General features: G+C 41.7%; 1 protein-coding gene across 4 annotated transcripts in view; it reads right to left on the bottom strand.

The window, feature by feature from the left end:
* The window catches only part of PIR (pirin), a 98,222-nt gene that overhangs the window by 9,123 nt on the left and 66,961 nt on the right, over window positions 1-22,138 (bottom strand). For 3 of the 4 annotated variants that reach the window (XM_061408117.1, XM_061408120.1, XM_061408119.1), the window contains 2 exons: window positions 16,083-16,127; window positions 7,412-7,494 (listed from right to left, as the gene is read on the bottom strand). In XM_061408117.1, the coding sequence (XP_061264101.1) occupies window positions 7,412-7,494; window positions 16,083-16,127 (128 nt within the window). The remainder of the gene's footprint in view (window positions 1-7,411; window positions 7,495-16,082; window positions 16,128-22,138) is intronic. The other variant, XM_061408118.1, reaches the window with a different exon arrangement.

Below are 22,138 nucleotides of genomic sequence, written 5' to 3'. Positions count from 1 at the left end.
AAGATTGAAGGCAGGAGAAGGGGACGACAGAGGATGAGATGGTTGGATGGCATCACCGACTCGATGGACATGAGTTTGAGTGAGTTCCAGGAATTGGTGATGGACAGGGAAGCCTGGCGTGTTGCAGTCCATGTGGCTGCAGAGTCAGACGCAACTGAACTGAACTGATGACTGATTTGCCATGGTGTAAGGCAGAGACCACTGTACCATTGTAAAGCAATATCCTCTAAACAAAACTGAAAATTCAATGACATTTGACAGAAAAGTAAATGACATTTTGGGGAGTGAAGTAAATGTCCTTTGCCTTTTAAAAACAGATATGTGGCAAGTAATTGAAACTGTTATATTTTGGGAGGTAAAAAAAAAAACCACTGCATACTGGGGCATATTTCAAGCATGCAATAAAGAAGTCCTGAGTCAAGAGTTTAAAAACAAAAGAGTAAACTAAAAAGGCTTCTGCTAATTCAAATTTCAAAAATAGATGTCATAAACCTCATCTTCTAGAGATTAGTGTTTTAACCTCAGCATAGACCCTCATTCAATTCCCACTTACTCTGACATTGTATACAATGTTAATGGTTAGGCTTTATGGTCATCAGATCCACGAGATGCAAAGCTAGAAGATAGGAAAGCACCACTCTACAGCAATACAAGGAAATGGATAGCTTAACATCAATTCTGGACTTCCCTGGTGGCTCAGACGGTTAAGCGTCTGTCTACAATGCGGGAGACCCTGGAAATTAAAAACAAACCAAAAAAAAAAAAAAAAAAAGACTATGAAAAACAGATGTAGAAGCTTAAAAACTAGTCTAGGACCACTTACTGTAGGAGCCAGCAGGCCCTAAAGACATCATCATACTTTATAGCTCAGGATAGTAATCAATATTTTTACATGCTGATGACCCAAGGTTATGAATCAGTTACACTGTGCATAGTATTATGCAGTAGCCCAGGAGTCCACAAGAAAGGGGAAGGTTTCTTACTCAACTTAAATGTTTTCTTATTCAATGTCATGTTTAAGTGACTAAAAAATTCAACTTAAAAAAAAGCATGCAGTTATCCAAAAAGATTTATTCACTAAGGGCTTTGGAGGGGTGAAATTTCAGTGTGAATCAAATGACACATTCAAGAAAAGTATCTTATAAATAGTTCTGATCACTGGTGTTACATCATTTATACTTTAATCTGAAGGAGGATATCACTAAAAACTGTTTTGAGGTGTTTGTTTTTAGAGGAGCTAAGCACTTGACTTCTGGTTCAGGAAACAGGGGGAAAAGGATCAGGGGTCATAAAAGAAAAGGAAAGAAAAGGCCAACCTCCTTGTGTCACGGGTTTATGACTCCTCAGAATGTACGTTTCTTAATTCAGAAGATTCGTCTTTTGTGAGTGACAAATGTGTCCTACAGTTTACACAGTTTGGAATAATAATAAAGTGCTGAAAATTCAAGTTTTGTCCCTTTTGACACTACTCAAATCAAATGATGACTTTCATTTATAAGTCAGACAGTAGGATAAAAGGACACTAGTGTTTGGCCTGAAATGAAAAATGATCCAACTGCTGGGTGTTGAGTTGCTTGGGTATTGGGCTTTCCATTTCAGAAAGCAGCAGGCTGGTCCAAGCTCCTCTGAATGACTTTTTCACAAAATTAACCTATGCATGGACCCTTGTCCTCTAACCTAAGCCAGATGTTTTGGGTCTTTTTCTTTTTCCTTAAGTGCATCCTTTTTCTTCCCTTCCCTAGCCTTCTTTGGTGAAAGCTGATGATCTTTCTGAATTTTCACTAGAGTGCTCTTGTGGCTGCAAGTCCCAATTGCTGCTATCTTGAAAAGTTCTCGTCTATGGCAAGGTGACCTTGGGTACAATATCAAATGAGAAGACTGGTCAAAGCAAGAACAAGGAAAGACCTGTTGAAGGTCATGAGTCCCTGTGTGGATCTAAGTCAGTGCCCTATTGGGGTCTGATGAAAAGACTCATACAAAGGTAACAGAAGTCTACCTACTGCCTTATGGATAGCTGCCCCAACCTACACTCATGATTTCTGGGGGTCCAGAACAGGTCTTTCACTTTGGCACACCTTCTCAGAGTTTAGTTTTGAGTCAGGACCTTCTGGGTTTATGTAACAATTCACTTTTACAAAATGCTCTGTTATTCCATAAAAATTGCCAAGATATGTCTTGAGTTCCACTGATACCGACAAGAATGATCGAAGCCCAGACGAAGCCCTAAGATTCATCTAAGATGGTGATAACTTCTACACTGTGAATATGCATTCAGAGTTTGTTTGCTTGATCAGAAATATTCAATACAAAGCTTGAGATGGCTCTTGGACTCTGAGAATGAATCTAAAGGCATGCTTTTGCTCAGGAACATTTATTATAGTGAAATCTTACCTGAAAAACATCACCAGAAAGTGAGATTTAACAGGACTTAATCACATGCAATTATTCTTACTCAATTTCATTGTTAATCATTCTTAGGTCAAGTGAAAGTGAAAACAATGAACTGTTACCAGTTTTTGAAGATTTATGGTTTATTTTACTATGAATTTTTGTACATCAGCAAAAAGTTATCTCTAACTTTAAATGGTACTCTTTAACTGGCACCATTCATGGGGAATATATTAAATTAATACAGACTAACATTTAATTAAAATAAAAATTGAAAGACAAATTTGTTAAAGAGTACCATTACTCTCAAGTATGGTTTTAGTGGCAGTCAAAGAGGAATTGATTGTCTACCTTGACAAACTACAAGTAAGTCTGTTAACCCATGAGGCCTAAGACTTTCTCAATAAGACACTAGTACAAACACGGGTTTAAAGGTGAGGCCAAGCCTTCACATCAAATCCATGTGCTCCTGATCAGGGAGCCATCTTGGCAACCAGGATACTAACTGTGGTACCTTGCTGCCAAAGCATCACAGGGAGCCTGAAAGCTCAGAACATAGGCTGTTCCAGGGTGGCCATTCCAGTCCAGGCTTAAATGTCCAGAGTAGCCTGGGATTGAGCTCCATCTCTAAGAACAACATAAAAGATAAGGCCATTTTGAAGTCAGTGCTGGGGTTTGGGCTTCTTCTCAGAAGTCAAAGAGTCTGGCTTAACAACTCCTCAGTATGCACCAAGCCCCCTGCAGTTGCTTCCCCTCCTGGAAGACTTCAGAGTACAGTCACAAAAGATAATCCACACTGAGTGAAAAAGACAGAGCTCCCTGTGGCCTAAAATGTGCTGGTCCAAGATGTGGTCTACATCAACCCTTCCCTGCCCTCCTCACCTAAGGACTGGCCATTCCGGAGAAACCCACCCAGACTCCTGGGCCACCAGGGAGATGGGCATGAGGGCAAAGACACAGATTGAGAGGCAGAGGAAGAGCAGGAAGAGCAAAACAGAGGAAATCCAGGGATTACCTATCAGCTCCTCATTCCTGCCCACAACTCCGTGCCCGGGGGAACAGGGGAGAACCGTGAAGGCACAGGTCATTCTTTCATCCTCAGGCTAGGCCTAGTCCTGAGTGAAGACACCTCTAGCCTGGAGCCCAACTGAATGAGTCCTTTGAGGCCTTTTTCTAGCTGTAGAAAACTACGTGTCCTAAACCTGAGGGCCTAAGGTATGAATCCTCACTAAGTAACATGTATGTGGCATGACCATCTGTCACACCAAGTGTTTAGATCAGTGAACTTTCCAGCTATCATCACTGGACACCCACTGTGTACTAGATTAGGGATAAGCAAAGCTGTCCTTGTAAAGAGCCAGAGAGTAAAGATCTAAGGCTTTGTGGGCCACCCAGTCTCTGTCACAACCACTTACCTGTGGTATGACAACATCCACAGACAAATGGAAATGAATGGGTGTGACTGGGATTCAATGAAACTTTAGGAAAAGTTTACATCCGGTCTACTGGGAATAAATTACTGATCCCCATGCTGTATGTGGCCTAGACTCTCGACCTGCATAATCACACATAGTCTGACAGCCCCATGCAGCTGGCATCATTATTTCAAAACTGCAGACAAAAAAAACGAACAAAGCCCAGGGGGTTTGAGAACTGTGTCCATAGTCACATGGCTAACGAGCGGCAAAGCCAAGATTCACACCGTCACAGGCTCTTCCTGTGGTGTCTTAGGGGTACTGTCTACTCTTCCTGGATATAAGTGATACACGCTCATGTAAAGGCTAATTTTTGGAACTAAGAGCTCTTCCTAATGTCCTGATGGCTCAAGCTACACTTTAGATCAGATCAGATCAGTCGCTCAGTTATTCTGACTCTTTGCGATCCCATGAATCACAGCACGCCAGGCCTCCCTGTCCATCACTAACTCCCGGAGTTCACTCAAACTTACGTCCATCGAGTCAGTGATGCCATCCAGCCATCTCATCCTCTGTCGTCCCCTTCTCTTCCTGCCCCTAATCGCTCCCAGCATCAGGGTCTTTTCCAATGAGTCAACTCTTCGCATGAGGTGGCCAAAGAACTGGAGTTTCAGCTTTAGCATCATTCCTTCCAAAGAAATCCCAGGGCTGATCTCCTTCAGAATGGACTGGTTGGATCTCCTTGCAGTCCAAGGGACTCTCAAGAGTCTTCTCCAACACCACAGTTCAAAAGCATCAATTCTTTGGCGCTCAGCCTTCTTCACAGTCCAACTCTCACATCCATACATGACCACAGGAAAAACCATAGCCTTGACTAGACGAACCTTTGTTGGCAAAGTAAGGTCTCTGCTTTTGAATATGCTATCTAGGTTGGTCATAACTTTCCTTCCAAGGAATAAGCGTCTTTTAATTTCATGGCTGTAGTCACCATCTGTAGTGATTTTGGAACCCAGAAAAATAAAGTCTGACACTGTTTCCACAGTTTCCCCATCTATTTCCCATGAAGTGGTGGGACCGGATGCCATGATCTTCGTTTTCTGAATGTTGAGCTTTAAGCCAACTTTTTCACTCTCCACTTTCACTTTCATCAAGAGGCTTTTGAGTTCCTCTTCACTTTCTGCCATAAGGGTGGTGTCATCCGCATATCTGAGGTTATTGATATTTCTCCCGGCAATCTTGATTCCAGCTTGTGTTTCTTCCAGTCCAGCGTTTCTCATGATGTACTCTGCATATAAGTTAAATAAACAGGGTGACAATATACAGCCTTGACGAACTCCTTTTCCTATTTGGAACCAGTCTGTTGTTCCATGTCCAGTTCTAACTGTTGCTTCCTGCCCTGCATACAAATTTCTCAAGAGGCAGATCAGGTGGTCTGGTATTCCCATCTCTCAGAATTTTCCACAGTTTATTGTGATCCACACAGTCAAAGGCTTTGGCATAGTCAATAAAGCAGAAATAGATGCTTTTCTGGAACTCTCTTGCTTTTTCTATGATCCAGTGGATGTTGGCAATTTGATCTCTGGTTCTTCTGCCTTTTCTAAAACCAGCTTGAACATCAAGAAGTTCACGGTTCACATATTGCCGAAGCCTGGCTTGGAGAATTTTGAGCATTACTTTACAAGCGTGTGAGATGGGTGCAATTGTGCGGTAGTTTGAGCATTCTTTGGTATTGCCTTTCTTTGGGATTGGAATGAAAACTGACCTTTTCCAGTCCTGTGGCCACTGCTGAGTTTTCCAAATTTGCTGGCATATTGAGTGCAGCACTTTCACAGCATCATCTTTCAGGATTTGGAATAGCTCAACTGGAATTCACTTACATACAGTCAAAATCACAGAAGGGCATGTAACAGAACCATGCCCCTGGGTCACGGAACTGATGGCTTCAGCCGACTCTTTTCCATCCCACTGCCTCCCTATTTCTGGCTCCCCTCACATCTTCATTCTGGTGTTCTGCTTCCGCTTCCAAATCCTGATCACCTGCAGTGTGCCCTGTGCTACATCACAGGGAGGCCTGCGGTTGTCAAGTTAAACCAGGTAATGTTACTGACTAACCTGGTGTCAGGAGGGTCTCTGGCTTATATATAGCTTCCATGCCTCTTTCGTGCATTGGGTGGAAACAGACGAAATCGCCATTTTTGTAGGTCAGACGTGGCAGTTTCATACAGTTTAACCTAATAACAGTGAGCACAGACCCCGAGATACGCATTTCCTCTAGAGCTCCTAAGCCTCTGCTTCCTTTACTTCACTGCTCCTGGAAGTGCCACAGAGAATTAAAAGAGCAATAGGGGAGCAGTCAGCAAAGGCAGCCTTCCTCACACCCACTGAATTCTACCATGCCAGGGTCAGAGGGCTGGCAGTCAGTCAGATGGCCTCTCTGCCAGTCACCTGCGTACTGACACAGTTTTAATCCCTACTTTTCAAAATTCAACTTTGCAGGAGCTTTGGCACAACTGTCTCCTCAATTTTCCTTATTAGAATGGCACAAAGCAGCCATATAGGCCTCATAGGCTAACAAGATGACTTGTGAGTGACTTGTCCAAAGGAATAAAAGAAGGAACACGAAGAAATCTATCAATGAAGATTAAAAAGCTCCTTGAAAATATCAGAAACTTTCCTTACAAAGCAAGGATTCAACACAAAAGGACTACGAGATAGAGCATATATTCTTCTCAGTTCGACATGGGGCCGAATTTCAAAGGGTTCCATGGGACTATGTATGGAGATGTACATTTATACCCCTAGAGTGCTGATCCATTTTCACTTATGCTAAAAATAAAAACAATCAAGTGTATAAAGAAAGAAAAAGTAAGAGACAAGGAGACCTGTTGCCTCAGATTTAAATTTCTAGGGGTAAACAATTAAGACTTTTGATGATTCCTAAAGATGAGGAATTGGTATAGATAATACCTTAAAATACACCACTAGAAATAACTGAAGTTAATGAAACTGGTTGATAAACTTGTGGCACAGTTTCTTTCCCTGAGGAAGAGAAAAAATTATTCAGGTACACAGGAGATTTGGGCATTTTTTTGGAAACTGGAAACTAGTAGAAAGTACAAGTTAAAAAAGATTAAAGCAATTTAAGTGTCCATCAACAGATTAATGGATAAAGACACTGAGGTACATATATACAATGTAATATTACTCAGCCATAAAAAATGGAAGTTTGCTATTTGTATCAACATGGATGGACTTAGACAGCATTATGTTAATTGAAGTAAGTCAGAGAAAGAGAGATACTATATGATAATACTTAATGTAGAATCTAAAAAATACAATAAACTAGTGAATATAACAAAAAAAGCAGACTCACAGATACAGAAAACGACTAGTGGTCACCAGGGACAGGGGAGGGGTAATATAGGGATGACGGATTAGGAAATACAAACCATTGGGTGTATTCTTGAGATAGGCTCAAGAATGTATTGTACAATATGGGGAATATAGCCAAAATTTTGTAATAACTGTTAATGGAAAGTAACCTTTAAAATTATACTAAAATTTTAAAAAAAAAAATCTTTTGAAAAAAGAAATATTTTTACTTTTACCTTGTTCTCCACGTGGACACTGTCACCTTCTCCCAGCACGGCTGTGTGATGAGGTTCTATTTTTTGCTGTGCATCATCAGGTCCTACAAAAAAGATGACCCACTTAATTTAGTCCTCACGATGGTACATTTCTCATATGATTACAAATTTGGTTAACTACATGGCATCACAATATTAATTTCAAGTTCAGAAATAACAGACTTAGGAATCTCCTTAGATCTCTTGGTTGATGGTATTTGCAATTATTAAAGTCCAAAACTGGCTTGTTTCCCAGTGCAGAAAAGGAGATGAATCCTATATTGTGTCTCTACTTACACTTTTAATGTTACACCTAATAGCTTAATTAATAAGCAAAGTCCTTGGCATCATATGCTAATGAGAGTGTTTCCTTGGGTCAATTATAAACCTAAGATTTTTTTCTTTTTCAAATTATGAAAATATAATAACACATTTACAAATACAGAACAAAGCTGTGTGTGTGTGTGTGTGTGTTAGTTGCTTAGTCATGTCTGACTCTTTGCAATCCAATCCCATAAACTGTAGTCCACCAGGCTTCTTTGTCCATGGAATTTTCCAGGCAAGAATGCTGAAGTAGGTTACCATTTCCTCTTCAGGGGATTTTCCCGACCCAGGGATTGAACCTTCGTCTTCTGGGTCTCCCTCACTGGCAGGTGGATTCCTTACCCCTGAGGCACCTGGGAAGCCCAGCAAGTTCAGGTTGGGTATATTTCCATCCCTTCTATACTGAGGCTCATAGATGAAATAATACAAAATGCAGTTGTGTGTTAACGGCAACAAGAAAGGAAAAAACAAAGTTCAATGAGAGAATAGGGACTGTAGAATTCTGCAGGATCAAACAGACCAACAGAAGGCAAAACAAGGATGAAGGGCCTTCTAGAGAAGAGGATAGACTGTGAGGGGCTGGGAATATGCAGGGCATGCCTGGGGGAATGGGGAAGCTTCTATCATTTCTGGAACATTCTTTTGGGAGGAATGATGGCAATGAAGACTGGCTTCAGCTCAAGGAAATACACTCTGAGGAAAGGATGTGTGTGTGAAATGGTTAGGTCTGTGTTTTGGAGAAATAACTGAAAGCAGAGCACAGAATAAATTGGAGGAGGCAAGACTGAAGTCAGAATGAGCTGTTAGGAGTTTATTCTAACAGTCTGACTGGAAATGAATTCCAGTCTGAGCGTGGACAGTGAACAGAGAAAGACGGGTGGGTTTGAGAAGAAGGGTTGAGAAAGACATGTGCATGGACAACAGAGCGAAGATTTCAAGCATGAAGTCTGGGGGACCCACCCACATGACATTGTGGGCTAGAAATAAAGCATTCACCTGACATGGTAGAGCTATAGCTGAATAATCAAGGTGGAAGTGCTTATTTAAGTGAAAACAAGAGCTTGAGGAATTACCATATAAACAGAAACATTATTTGTGAATTTTGTGAATACTGGCTGGAGTTCAACGACAGCCATATTTTCTAGAGAAGTCCTCCCTTTTACCTCCACTTTGGAGATAACCTATATGAAGCAGAAAGGTTCATTGTGATGCTTGCAAATGTGAAAGAGGATTCTAAGAGAGGCCTTCTTAACCCAGAGTCAATGTATTCCCAAGGGGTCCCTGGATAGAATTCAAAGCCGTCACGGGCTTGCATGGAAACAAACGACATCTTTACTTTCACAAACACCTTCCTGAAATGTGGCCTTTCTTTCTGTCATAAATGTAGTCCCCCCTCAAAAAAAAATCATAGCCGTACTAGCTGAACCAATGACTTTGTCTCCAGTAGAAATTATAGATATTTTCTTACCTCAGTAGCATTGCAGAGATCTCAAAATCAATTTATGTTAATCACTACTTAACCTAATTTAAATCTGCGTCTGGATGTTATTACAAATGTCATCAGAGAAGCATACATGGAACTATATCATAGACTTGTTCTTTGAACCATTTAATGACTTCATCGATTAAAAAAAAAAAATGTTGTTCAGAGGTGGGGCTTTGGCAAATCTCAAAAGGATTCATGGAACAAAAAAGTTTAAGAATCTCTGTCTCACTCCGCCTGCCAATGCAGGGGACACAGGTTCGATCCCTGGTCCAGGAAGGTCCCACATGTTGTGAGGCAACTAACTCCAAGCACCACAACCACTGAGCCCACACTCTAGAGTCCCTGAGTTGCAACTGCTGAAGCCCCTGCATCTAGAGCCCACGCTCCACAACAGGCGAAGTCACTGCAATGAGAAGCCTGAGCATCTCAATGAAGAATAGCTCCAGCTCGCCACAACTAGAGAAGGCCAACCCGCAGCAATGAAGACTCAGCGCAGCCAAAAACTGAAAAGAAAAGAACTTCTGTCTCAGAGGCAGTAGCATGCTAGTTAATGTTTACCAACTGGCTTTCAAGGACAAGGGGAAGAACCAACCTGATGTGTAGTGTGTGCCAATTTCCATGGTGTAAATGCTCCTACTGTGACCAGTTTCAAGCTACCAATCTGAGGTCATAAGATGTATACAACCAAATCCTGTGAGCTGCCAAGAGCCAGCCCCAGCACATCACTAAAGGGTTCTTCTCCACCAAAGATTTAGGTTAACAGTTGTCATAGCAGTGAATAATAAACTCAATTGATTTTCCACTCATGCAAGGATGTGGCAATAAAAGAGACATCTCAGAGTCTAAAAATAATCTCATTTAGAGTGGGGTAATATTTTTCACTGTGATAATGGAGCAGCATTTTATTAAGTGTGCTATACTGAGATTCTCTGTGAGCAATGAACCATGTTGTTATCTTCAACAAATTCATATGTAACACCCATTACCCATATGGTCTACCCCTAGCCCCTAATTTTATCATGTAGGATGTTTTATGATAAAGAGACCAAAACAGTTTATAAAGCCCCTTTCGCTATGTTTTGATGGAATGAGCTGGCAAGAGACAGCTTTCCAAAAAATGCTGAACTGGGATTTCTCTGCACCTCCTATCAGGGTAGCTTGCTTGACTGCAGTTCATTGGTCTGTAACAAAATCTTAATTTAGAAACAGAGAGTTTATATTTCCCTAAGAGCATTCATTCTAATTTTATACCAAATGCAATTCTTCCATTCTACTTGATGATCTAGGAGAGGAATCACAGTGTTGATTTTGAAGAGGTTATTTGAAATGCTCCACTGTAAGGCAGACCTTTTTTATAGACACTACAAGGTTGGGTTTTTCAGATTAATCATTCTAAATGTACCTTAGCTTCTGTATTATTTTATGAAATGTTTAAAACAGGATCACAGAAAGCAAAGACTGATTGTATCTTCATGTCATTTCTATGCTGTTTTATCCACCTGGTTATCTCCTGAACCTAAAATAAGTCTCAAAGAAAATACATTCTATTGGTTCTGACTACTTTCAATTATAAATCAGGCCAAATCAGATAATAAATAGTTTCCATTGCGAAGCTTCGCCAAGAATGTTAAATCTAATAGTGCAGTTAAGGAAAATTTAACGGAAAACAATTGAATTGCAAATATTTTTGTTTGCCTAAATAGTCATGAAAGGGCAAAATACTTTCAAACATACTTTAGAGTCAGTGTGTGGTTAACTGCTGTGAAACTTCTCCCCATACGCCAGATTTCCTTTTTCTTCTTCTCTTTACAAAAACTGCTATCCCATTTACTCTCTGATCCATACATTCTGGTACTTCTATCACAGATTTTGATATCATCAATTTTATATGCCAATACTTCAAACTGTAAATGTGAATCCATCTGCCAATTTTTAGAAGCTGGGTTGGATTGAAGCATACCCATAACGCACCACTGAAATCCTGCTAGATTATCAGCTTCCCCCAATCTTTTACTGTCATCTCTACCATACTAACTCAAGGGGTTTTCTTTAACAATTCACTTTTACAAAGCATTTGACTTTAGTTGCTCTAGAAATATGAACTCTTTTCACACTTATTTTGTTAATTTAAATATTATTCAATTAAATCACATAACAGCACTCACTGGTGCAACTGGCATAAAACGATTTGAAAACACTGCCTTTAGGTGTCTCAGAATCACACCTGCCTTCTAGTGTGTTTTCCCCACCTTTATTGAGATTCACGGGCTGTGTGGAACTTTTTCATACCCCCAGAACCAAAAGTAAAGGGCAGAGCACATAGTGAGCATGAATTACTGCTTATTTAAATAACTGGGAAACATTTTACTACCCATAACATAAACCAACATAAACCAGTTAGCTGTCATCTCAATAACCACAAACAAATATTTTTAGATTTCTAAATATATTTTCTAAGCCTCAACAGTATACCTGATACTCCTTCTTCTAGAGGACTGGCATCCAAGCTGACAAACTGTCCCAAGCTTCAGGCATACAGGATATAAACTCCTCTACCGTGTTGATCTCTGCGTTAATGTGTAATGTCATTTTCATTTCAGCTGCAGGGAAGAGGTTCAGTACTGGTATCCTAGGGATCTGCAGGTTTTCTGATCATGTTGTTTTAATTGTTTTTTAAATCATATACCGCAAAAAAATAAATAAATAAATAAATCATATACCACAGATTTCAGCTGAGGGCTGACCAAAATACCTGTTGCCTCAATAACAGACTGCTATCAAAGGTCTCTCTCCTGCACCATTTTTAAAGCTACTATTCAACAGTCAGCCTGGAAGGCTTGAAAAAAGCACAACGTATCAAAAAATAAGATCCTGGAAAATCATAAAACATTTCAAATATACTCTTAAATAAGGAAGTGCTAATTCTATTTGTCTTATTTTAGGTCTGCTAATTCCATCACTTCTTCAGGGTTTTGTGTGAAAGTCGCTCAGTCATATCTGACTCTTTGTTACAGTCCATGGAATTCTCCAGGTCAAAATACTGGAGTGAGTAGCCTTTCCCTTCTCCAGGGGATCTTCTCAACCCAGGGATCGAACCCAGGTCTCCGGCATTGCAGGCGGATTCTTTACCAGCTGAGCCACAAGGGAAGCCCAAGAATGCTGGAGTGGGTAGCCTATCCCTTCTCCAGTGGATCTTCCTGACCCAGGAATTGAACTGGGGTCTCCTGCATTGCAGGCGGATTCTTTACCAACTGAGCTATCAGGGAAGCCTCAGGGTGTTATTAGCAGGCAATTATATGGCTTCACCCAGAGGAGGAAATGGCAACCCACTCCAGTGTTCTTGCCTGGAGAATCCCAGGGACGAGGGAGCCTGGTGGGCTGCCGTCTATGGGGTCACACAGAGCCGGACACGACTGAAGTGACTTAGCAGCAGCAGCAGCATATGACTTCACCATACTCACCATGAACTTCACTTTTTAAATTTGTTTGAAAAATTATTGATTTATTTTTGGCCGCTCTGAATCTTCATTGCTGCACACGGGCTTTCTTTAGTGGCAGCCAGCAGGGGCTACCCTGTAGTTGCGGTATGTGGGCTTCTCCCTGTGGTGGCTTCTTGTTGCAGAGCACAGGCTCTAGGCCCAAGGGCTTCAGTATTGTAGCACATAGGCTCAGTGGCTGTGGCTCTTGGGCTCTAGAGGATCACCTCAGTAGTTGTGGCATGTGGAACCTTCCCAGATCAGGGATAGAACCAGAATCTAACTTAGACAACTAGTTAATGTCCAACATTTTCTAACCTTCAAACTCCATCTGTTCTTACTCAAACTAAATCTACTGATGTCCATCTTTTAAGTACTTCCTGTATCATCAATTAATACTTTTAATAGTCCTCTTAAATCTCCATCTATGGAATTCCCCAGACTACTTTCTCCAGCCAAACTGCAGTCTATATATTCCAGCCCCATACGTTAAGTACATATTTATAACATCTACTTCAATAGAATGGAGGTACCTGACATCTTGAAAAAGATAATTACTTACTTATCAGTTCCTGCCATCTGTGGTTGGCTGGTGCCATCCTGGTTTTATGATCAAGATAAAATTGAGGCAATAAAGTCAGAGAGCAGTTTCGGGATTCTCTCTAGATTTTATAGGTCAGTACACATTATTTCTGCTTTGTTGTTTCTTTTTCTCTAGTGGTTTGTTCTTCCCTTTTGTTTTTCTCAATACCATCTCCATTCGGGGGAGGAGAGGATGAAGGGAAGGATAAAATTTAAATGAGGTCATCTGGCCAGTTCCTCATTGGCTGAAGCAGATTCCCAGGAGGGCAGTTTCACCAGCTACATTCTCTCCATGGTCCCCATTACCCTGGACAGATGCAAGTCTGCTCCAGCACTACAGAATGTGACCCCATTTCCTGCCAGATGTTTTACACTTGTGGCTCATGGTCATGAGAGGTGACAGGGCCAATGGGTAGAGATGACTCAGGAAAATCCTGCCTCACATCGAGAAAAACAAGTGGGTGTGTAAGTCTTTCTTATCCCTCAAACCACTGAACTGTTTTCACTTGTTAAACTCTTGGACTAAAGGTCGGTCAGGAAACAAGGTTGTACCTACTGGCTGAAACAGGTTTTGAAGATTATCTGTTCATCTTTCTCCCCTTCAACCTCTACAGTGCCATTTAAACCGAGTGGATTCAGAGCCTCTCCAAGATGTGCCACTTTGGTATGTGGATTGTTTTCAGCTGAAGACAATCAAGGCCCAAAAGATTCCTACCTAAAGGAATTCACATAAGGAGCCTGGGACAAAGAACTATCACCAGAGATAACTTTTTATCTGAATGACCTGTGCGCATGGCATGGCAAACATCTCATGACCCCACATCTGCTCTTCTTATCATCCTGTGAATCACCCTCTTCGCCTTTGAAGCCCCAGGTCCCTGTTTCATTCTTTAGCTCAGGATGGCATCTGCCCAACTTATCTTACGGGACTCCTGTACGTATGTAATTAAGCTTGTTTTTCTACTGTTAATCTGTCTTACGTAGATTTGACTCATAGCCCAGCCAAAAAGAGAACCTAGAACGGTAGAGGAAAAACTTTTCCTTGCCCGTAAAACCAGAACCAAATATGAGCTTTTGTAGAGCCCACAAGCTAAGAAAGGTTTTTACGTTTTTTAATGGTTGGGAAAAATCCCAAGAGGAGTAGTTCATGACACATGAAAAATGTATAAAATTCTGATTTCACTGGCCATGGATCAAGTTTCATTGGAACAACCACCCCAATCGTTTATGTACCACCTGTGACCACTTCTGTGCTACAAAGGCAGGAATGAGTCACCGCAACAGAAACTGTCCGGCCCGCAATGACGAAAATACTTGCTACCTGGTCCTTTGGAGAAAATCTGCTGCCCCTGTCCTTTCACAGTCTACACATTTCTGGTATCCAAACCAGCTCTGAATCCATGTGTTTTCTTTATTACTTTCCATTTGTGCATATTATTTTATTTCTCTTGAAATGCTAAGTCAGGGGTGCTACCTCCATTAAAAAAATGGCTATTACTCTCCATTTGTACAAAGTATATACTATGTGAAAACCAAGATTTTCGAAAGATCATAAAAAACAAATGATGCTTCATCCCTTCCAGATGGTTAATACAGTTTAATGTGTATGCCAATGGACTTGTGATACTACTACTAAATCATTTTCACACTTTCTCAAATGCCAAAAGAAATGAATTTTGCTTCTGAACCATAATTGAAATGCTAATTGGTAATAGAGGAACTAAGCCCATTTCTATGGTATAAAATCAAAACACACAAACTCTGGGTTACCATTATTTTTCAGAAGATTAAATTCAGGCAATGATAACTCCCATTTTGGAGAATATAAAGAATAGTTTAAATGGCTCTGGGTGTGGCCTTCAAGCCCTGAGCAGAGTGTACCAGGAAGTCAGCTGTCTGGGGCTTAGAGTATGTTGTCCAAGGAGGTAGTCATGTCAGGACAGCAAGTTCATTGTCAAGGAGGCTGCACTGCAGGTTGGGGTGGAGAGCCCGCAACCAAAGAGGGTCTCAGAAATGGGATTCCTGGCTTGCATCTTGGAGTGGTCAAGTGGTCTGCTCTATTCCTACCACCCCCATCCACACACAGAGTGGGAGAAAGGAGGCTAGTTCTCTTTCTGTAGCTTTTCCCAGAATCACAGCCTGAGGTGCATATTTGAGTCCAAGGAGTTTATCTGGGAGGCAGTCCCAGGAAACATCAGTCTAGGCAGTGGGAAAGTTAGACAGGAAAGGGAAGGCAGACGAGGAAGGATGTGTTTACCAAGGGCACATTCAGATGGATAGCTTGAATATAAGCTCTTCAGGAAATTCAAGGAAAAGGCCTCACTTTGAGACTTCTCAGAAACACCTGGAACAGCAAATTCACCTTCTTCTACCTCCCAGGATCTTCCCGACCCAGGTATTGAACCCACATCCCTCATGTCTCTGGCGTTGGCAGGTGGGTTCTTTACCGCTAGTGCCACCCGGGAAGCCCCTTTATCAGTATGGGGGTTGCCAACAACTTAGCAAGGTGTCAGCCCACATAATCATGGCTGGACCTGACATGTGCACACAGGCTACAGCAAAATGGCTCCTGTCATGACTGGTGCTGTTATTCTTCTCCCTCACTGAACATGCCAGAAGCTGAGAGGTGGGGATACCAGTATGTAGTACAGTGTAGAGAGGGCTAGTGCCGGACAGGAGGAGGCAAAGGATTCAATTACACGAAAGGTTTCATCTTATCCTTCCTTCCTGGCAGTAGTTTAAATTGTATTGCAACTGAACCCAAAGCAGCAGACTCATCACTTACCAATATACACATTTCCAGATATGGTATAAATGAAGCTTGTCCACCCTGAAAAGGGACCAGCGACATTAAAAGGTTAGTGTCCATAATGCCAAAAGGAACAAAGGGATAACAGTATCGAATATTTAACAATATCTCTATATGAAATATAAACACAAAAGCTTATATAACAGATATAAATGATGTTTGGAGATCAAATCTTTTAGATACATATACTTTTTTACATTTAAGTTCTATAACAGCTTAGAACACACACACTCCCACATGCATTCTTGCACACACAAATTCATGCACATGTGCACATACACATACCACACAGAGCTAAACCTAAATGACCTGCTACCAAATGTTTACGAACCGCCCAAGCAGACAGTATGCTACTTCCTGACTGTATATCTATATGCCAACAGCTGTACTAATAAACCAGCTGTTCCTCCCAGGTAGAACATCATGCTAATAACTACAACTCACCAGTTGGGCTTATCTTCAGTTCCTTGGACCTCCAAGCAGTTTTAAATGTAAAAAGAACGCTAGAAATGGGCTTCTCTTTACTTAGTTGCATTTTAGTTTCCAGTGAACACTCTCTTTTGTGTCCTAAAACAGAGCATCAGTTCCAGGGATGCAGAGAGGCATAATCTTTGGGGTATGAATGGGCTTCAGATGGCTCGTGCCCTCCTTAGAATTGTTCACAGAATTTTTCAAGCAGATAAGCTTTTCTGTGAAGAGGATACATAGCATTGGCCAGATTCCCACTGTGACCCATGGGCCAAGAACTCAGAAACACAGATGACTCAGTATCTGCCCTCTTGGCACTGGCATTGGATTTCCACAGATATTTATGTACTGTCCCTGTGGCCCAGAGGAGATCCTTCAGTGCCACTGAGGGACATGAACATAGGAGAGGCCAGCTCAAAACAGAATCAGGACGTCACTCCGTGTGTCTTTGGTGAAAAAGAAGATTCGTGCAGGGAATGCAGGGTTGTGTCCAAGGTACAAGGGCAGGATCCAGACTGAGGTCTGTGGGAGAGTCAATGTGCTGATAGAGTAAATAAAACCAAGGCAGGCGTGGAAGAATTATACAGGACAAAGTAGACACTAGGGATGTGGTTGTGCTGCCAGGTGGGTTAAAATGTGCAAGAGGGGCCCACACAATAAGGCATGACTGGTCAAACTTAACATAAACTGAGTCTGGTTCAGAAAACCTAAAGGATGGCAAAACAAAGACAGACACTCAGGTGGATGCTGGATGGTATTTTTTCATCCTCCTCTTTCACAGTTTTTCCTCCCCAAGATTTGACTAGAATATGTTTAAGGGCTCTGGAAGTAAATCTGTCTGCTCAGAGCACACTCGCACTTTTGCTTCCTTACTGAACCACCGGCTCAGTCTTCTGAACTTGACCTCCCATCATCTAGAGACCAGCTACCACTCACGTGAACTGGTTGTGAGTGGAGACAGAAGAGAAAGACAAGGCCATGGATCTTCATGTTGTGCGCAATACGGAAGAGGGAGGTTCATGCTAGATGCTGAAAACACATGCTAGCCATTCCCAGCCCATAAATATCATTAACAATTTCATATTTATGCTTTCAGTTTCTTTTTTCTCCTTTTTTGGGGGAGGCGGCACGGGGATGCACCATGCAGCATGTGGGATCTTCTCTGATCAGGGATTGAACCTATGCCCCCTGCACTGGAAGCCAGAAGTCTTGACCACTGGACCACTTTTTCTTTTATGCACTATATATTATTTGCTTAAAAACTAGAACTCAGCATTCTATTTTGGATACCTTTCCATGTCAAAACATAGAGAAATAACCCATTTTTGGGAAAGCCTACAAAGCATTCCATTGCAAGAACGTGTTGTGACTGACATAATAGATCCTCTGCTCATGGTTGAAAGGTATAAAAAAATTAATGGTTTCTGAGTTCAACAGAACCTCAAAGGTCTCAATTGCCCAAGTGGGTTTTTATTTGGAATCATTGTGATTGTTCCAATATCATTTTTCCTCCACCTCCTTTGCTTCATTCCTCCTCATCCTCCAAGCAGAAAATTAGTCCACACGTAAGTGCCTTGGTCTGTTTTCTTTCCCTTTTTATCTTTTTGAATCTTTTATCCAGAAGGACCAAATGGCCAAGTCAATGCACTATGTGCATTCACCTATTTTTGTTCCTTGCACAAGTCTTCTATTATGATAGAGTTCACCTTCACCACTACTAACACAACTCATGTTACTGGTTAGAAGGTACAGAGGGAATGAAATAGAAACCGAGGGTAATTTCCCTGTTTTTAACATGTTGTCTACCTGCACTTCTATTAAACCTTGTTTAAGATCCACTAAGCATTTGTTTCTTAAAGCTATAGTAAAACAACAGTCAAACTATGTGAATGCTTATATATGTTTACAAACTACCACATTTTCTTGGAATTCCTTCTCTGCATAAAAGAATTCTCTTGTGAGATTTCCAGGTCCTTCCCATCGCTCTTTCTTCCTGTGTCTCTCCTCTCACTTTTCTGTACTGCACCAGAAATGGATACATCCTGACACTTTGCTGTGGGAGGTCACAGGCCTTGAAAAGATTGTCTCCCAGCCACCGGCTCTTCACAGCTGGGAAGGGCTCTCCCTCCCACCCTGAGGCTATGACACAGAACAGGAGTTGGGAGGAAGGTCACATTTTATCCCTGGACCCGTTGCTTGGTTTAATTGGAAACACATTTAAGACAGACCTCCTACATACAGCCCAACAGATGACGTGTAGAACTTTTCTTTTAAACACGTAAATCATTCTCTGTGGCATTTGCTCTCATTTCCAGGGAGGTTCCCAATTCCTGCAAACATCCCTAGTGAGAACTTTTCTTGGCCTATGTTCCTTGCCTTAACCCAGCTCATTTTCCTCCTCCTCAGTCTTAAGTTTATTTCCATGAGCTTTCCAACAGCTGCTTATACATGTACATGTAGAGAAAGTAGAAAAATATGGCCTGGTGACACGCCAAATCCATGACAAAGGTTAGCTCTGGGTTGGGAAGGGGAGAAGGCAACCGGACTAAGGAGAGAAGGAACCTCTCCCCAAACTGTGGGTCACACCGGATGCCACACCCCGAAGCAGTGTTGGTTCCTAAGAGCCTCCCCCTAGATACTGCGACACTCAGCTTGGGCAGGCAGCTCGTTCACCACGGACCCCATGCCTGGCCTCCTGGACAGTAAGCAGACCCACTAGATATTTCTCTCTTCCTCCTCATTCCACCACACTATTTGCTAATTATTACTTTGAGGGCTTCCCTGATGGCTCAGTTGGTAAAGAATCCGCCTGCAGTGTGGGAGACTGGGGTTCGATCCCTGGGTTGGGGAAGTCCCCTGGAGAAGGAAACAGTTACCTACTCCAGTATTCTGGCCTGGAGAATTCCATGGACTGTACAGTCCATGGGATCGCAGAGTTGGACACGACTGAGTGACTTTCACTTCACTATTACTTTGAAATAATTTCAGACACAGAAAAGCTACCAAAATAGTAGAGATTTACCATACACCACTCACCCAGATTCTCTAAAAGCTAACCTGGTATCACACATGCTATATCAATCTCTCTAGAAATACACATCGTTCTTTTTTTTTTTTTTTCCTGAAGTACTTGAGAGTAAACTTGGAGATGATACCCCTTTACTTTGAAGGAATTTTCAGCAAGTATTTCCTAAAAACAAGAGTATTTTCCAATATAACCTGAGTGCACTTATAAAAATGATGACATTGATACAATATCAATGAAAAAATTATGGCCATTAATGTAATACTATAAGCTATGTACAGACATTTAAATTGAGCCAATTGTGTCAGTAATGCGTTTTAGGGCAAAAAGAAAAATACATGTCTAGACCAGGATGGAATTCAGGGTCATGTGTGGCATTTAGTTGTCACTTGTAATCTCCTTTCATCTGAAATGGTTCTTCAGCCTTTTTCTTCATTAAAAGTACAGACTTATTATTTTGTTTTTTAATTTTTTTCATTTATTTTTAATTGGAGGATAATTGCTTTACAATATTGTGATGGTTTCTGCCAAACATCACCATGAACCAGCCATAGGTATACATATGTCCCCTCCCTCTTGAACCTCCCTCCCCCTCCCACCCCATCCCACCCCTCTAGGTTGTCACAAAGCACTGGATTTGAGCTCCTTGTGTCATACAGCAAATTCCCACTGGCTATCTGTTTTACATATGGTAATGTATGTTTCAATGCTACTCTCAGACTTGCTGTTTTGTAGAATGCCCCTCAGTTTGGATTTCTTTGATGTGTCCTCATCATGACAGCATTGTTTGTTAATCCCTTTCCCTCTCAACTTTATAGATGCGTTTTTATTTTCAATGCTTTAATTTTTTTAGTTCAGAAGAGCACGAAGGATGAAACAAGGAACGTATACATTGACATATTTATTTCGTTTCTTTCTTCTCTTTTGCAGATAAAATCATATAGGTGAGAGAAACAGCCCCTAACTAGTTGCTTCCAGTCAATTTTCTATACCCAGAGAATATGATTTTCTTGCAGGAGAAGAGGGTGTGAGAGAATGGTCACATCCCAGATCTTCCAGCAGGAAGGAATTCAAGGGGGAGCTGAAGCAGAGTGAAAGCAGATTTATTCAGGGAGATACACACTCCTTGACAGACTGTGGGTCCTTCCTGAAGGTGAGAGAGGCCCTGGGGTAAGGCGTGGTTAGTTTTTATGGGCTGGGTAACTTCATACACTAATGAGTGGGAGGATTATTCAAGCTATTTTGGGGAAAGGGTAGGGATTTCCAGGACTGGGCCACCACCCACTTTTTAGCCTCTGAACTGTCATGGCACCTGTGGGTGTGTCAGTTAGCACACGCTGATGTATTACAATGAGCGTGTAATGAAGCTCAAGGTCTAGTGGAAGTCAAGTCTTCCACCATCTTAGGCCTAGTAGGTTCTAACCAGTTTTTGTTGTTTCTGCTTCGATAGTCACATCTTTCTCTCACTCTGACTCCCATCTTCCTCTTTTATTTATACAGACCCTTATGATTACATCAGCCCATCTGGATTACCTAGGCTAATCTCCCCATCTCAAGATCCTTAATTTAATCACAGCTGTAACACCCCCTGTATCATGTAAGGTAACACATTCAAAGGTTCCAAGACTTGGATGTGGACATCTTTGTGCAGCCATTATTCTGCTATTACAGAATAATAGGATAAGCTGTATGTTCTCTTAAGAAATTTTGTTGACTTATGTATATATGTGTTTAGTTGCTCAGTTGTGTCCGACTCTTTGCGATCCCATAGACTGTAGCCTGACAGGTTCCTCTGTCCATGGGATTCTCCAGGCAAGAATACTGGAGTGGGCTGCCATTTCCTTCTCCAGGGGATCTTCCCAACCCAGGGATCAAACCCGGGTCTCCTGCATTGCAGGCAGACTCTCCACCAGCTGAGCTATGAGGGAAGCCTGGTCTAGTTGTAAAACAGTAATAATTGAGATCCTTCAACAGGTCAGCATTCTCCATCTTCCAAAGGATACTGTGGCCATTCAGTATCACAGAAGAAGATCAGGCGTGTCTTTTTAAATTCTGGGAATCAAACTTGTTCCAATTTTTTAAATACATTTTAAAGAAGTGGTTCTGGAACTGCTAGCTCCAATCTGTAAAAGAGAAAAAAGCAGCATCCACAGCTGTGGCTTTTTTCCACCAGAAGCATCCTTCCCTGCTCTAGATGGGGGTGTAGACAGACTCTCCACCGAAGCTTTCCTTCCTTGGTCAGATTTAGTCTGTCCCTTACCAACATAGGTGCCTTATTCATCCCTCCCGGTTCTACCACTGAGGCGGGGTGGAGATGCACCAGGGGTAGACCTGATGGCATCCCAGATTGATTTCTAGTTCCTTACCACCAAGACCTTTGTTTGATTTGCCAGAGTAGTTTCCCAGGATGCTTCCCAAGCTAGGACTACTAGGGGAAGCATCCGTCGTATGTGTGCTTGTGCACATTCCTGCGTATAGTCCTGACCGCAGTAGAAATGGTGACTCATAAAGAGATGAACAACAACCAAGATGTCCCTTC

The sequence above is a fragment of the Bos javanicus genome, chromosome X (assembly GCF_032452875.1).
Source record: "Bos javanicus breed banteng chromosome X, ARS-OSU_banteng_1.0, whole genome shotgun sequence".
Taxonomy (NCBI): Eukaryota; Metazoa; Chordata; class Mammalia; order Artiodactyla; family Bovidae; genus Bos; species Bos javanicus.
This window is presented reverse-complemented; position numbering and strand designations above follow the sequence as displayed.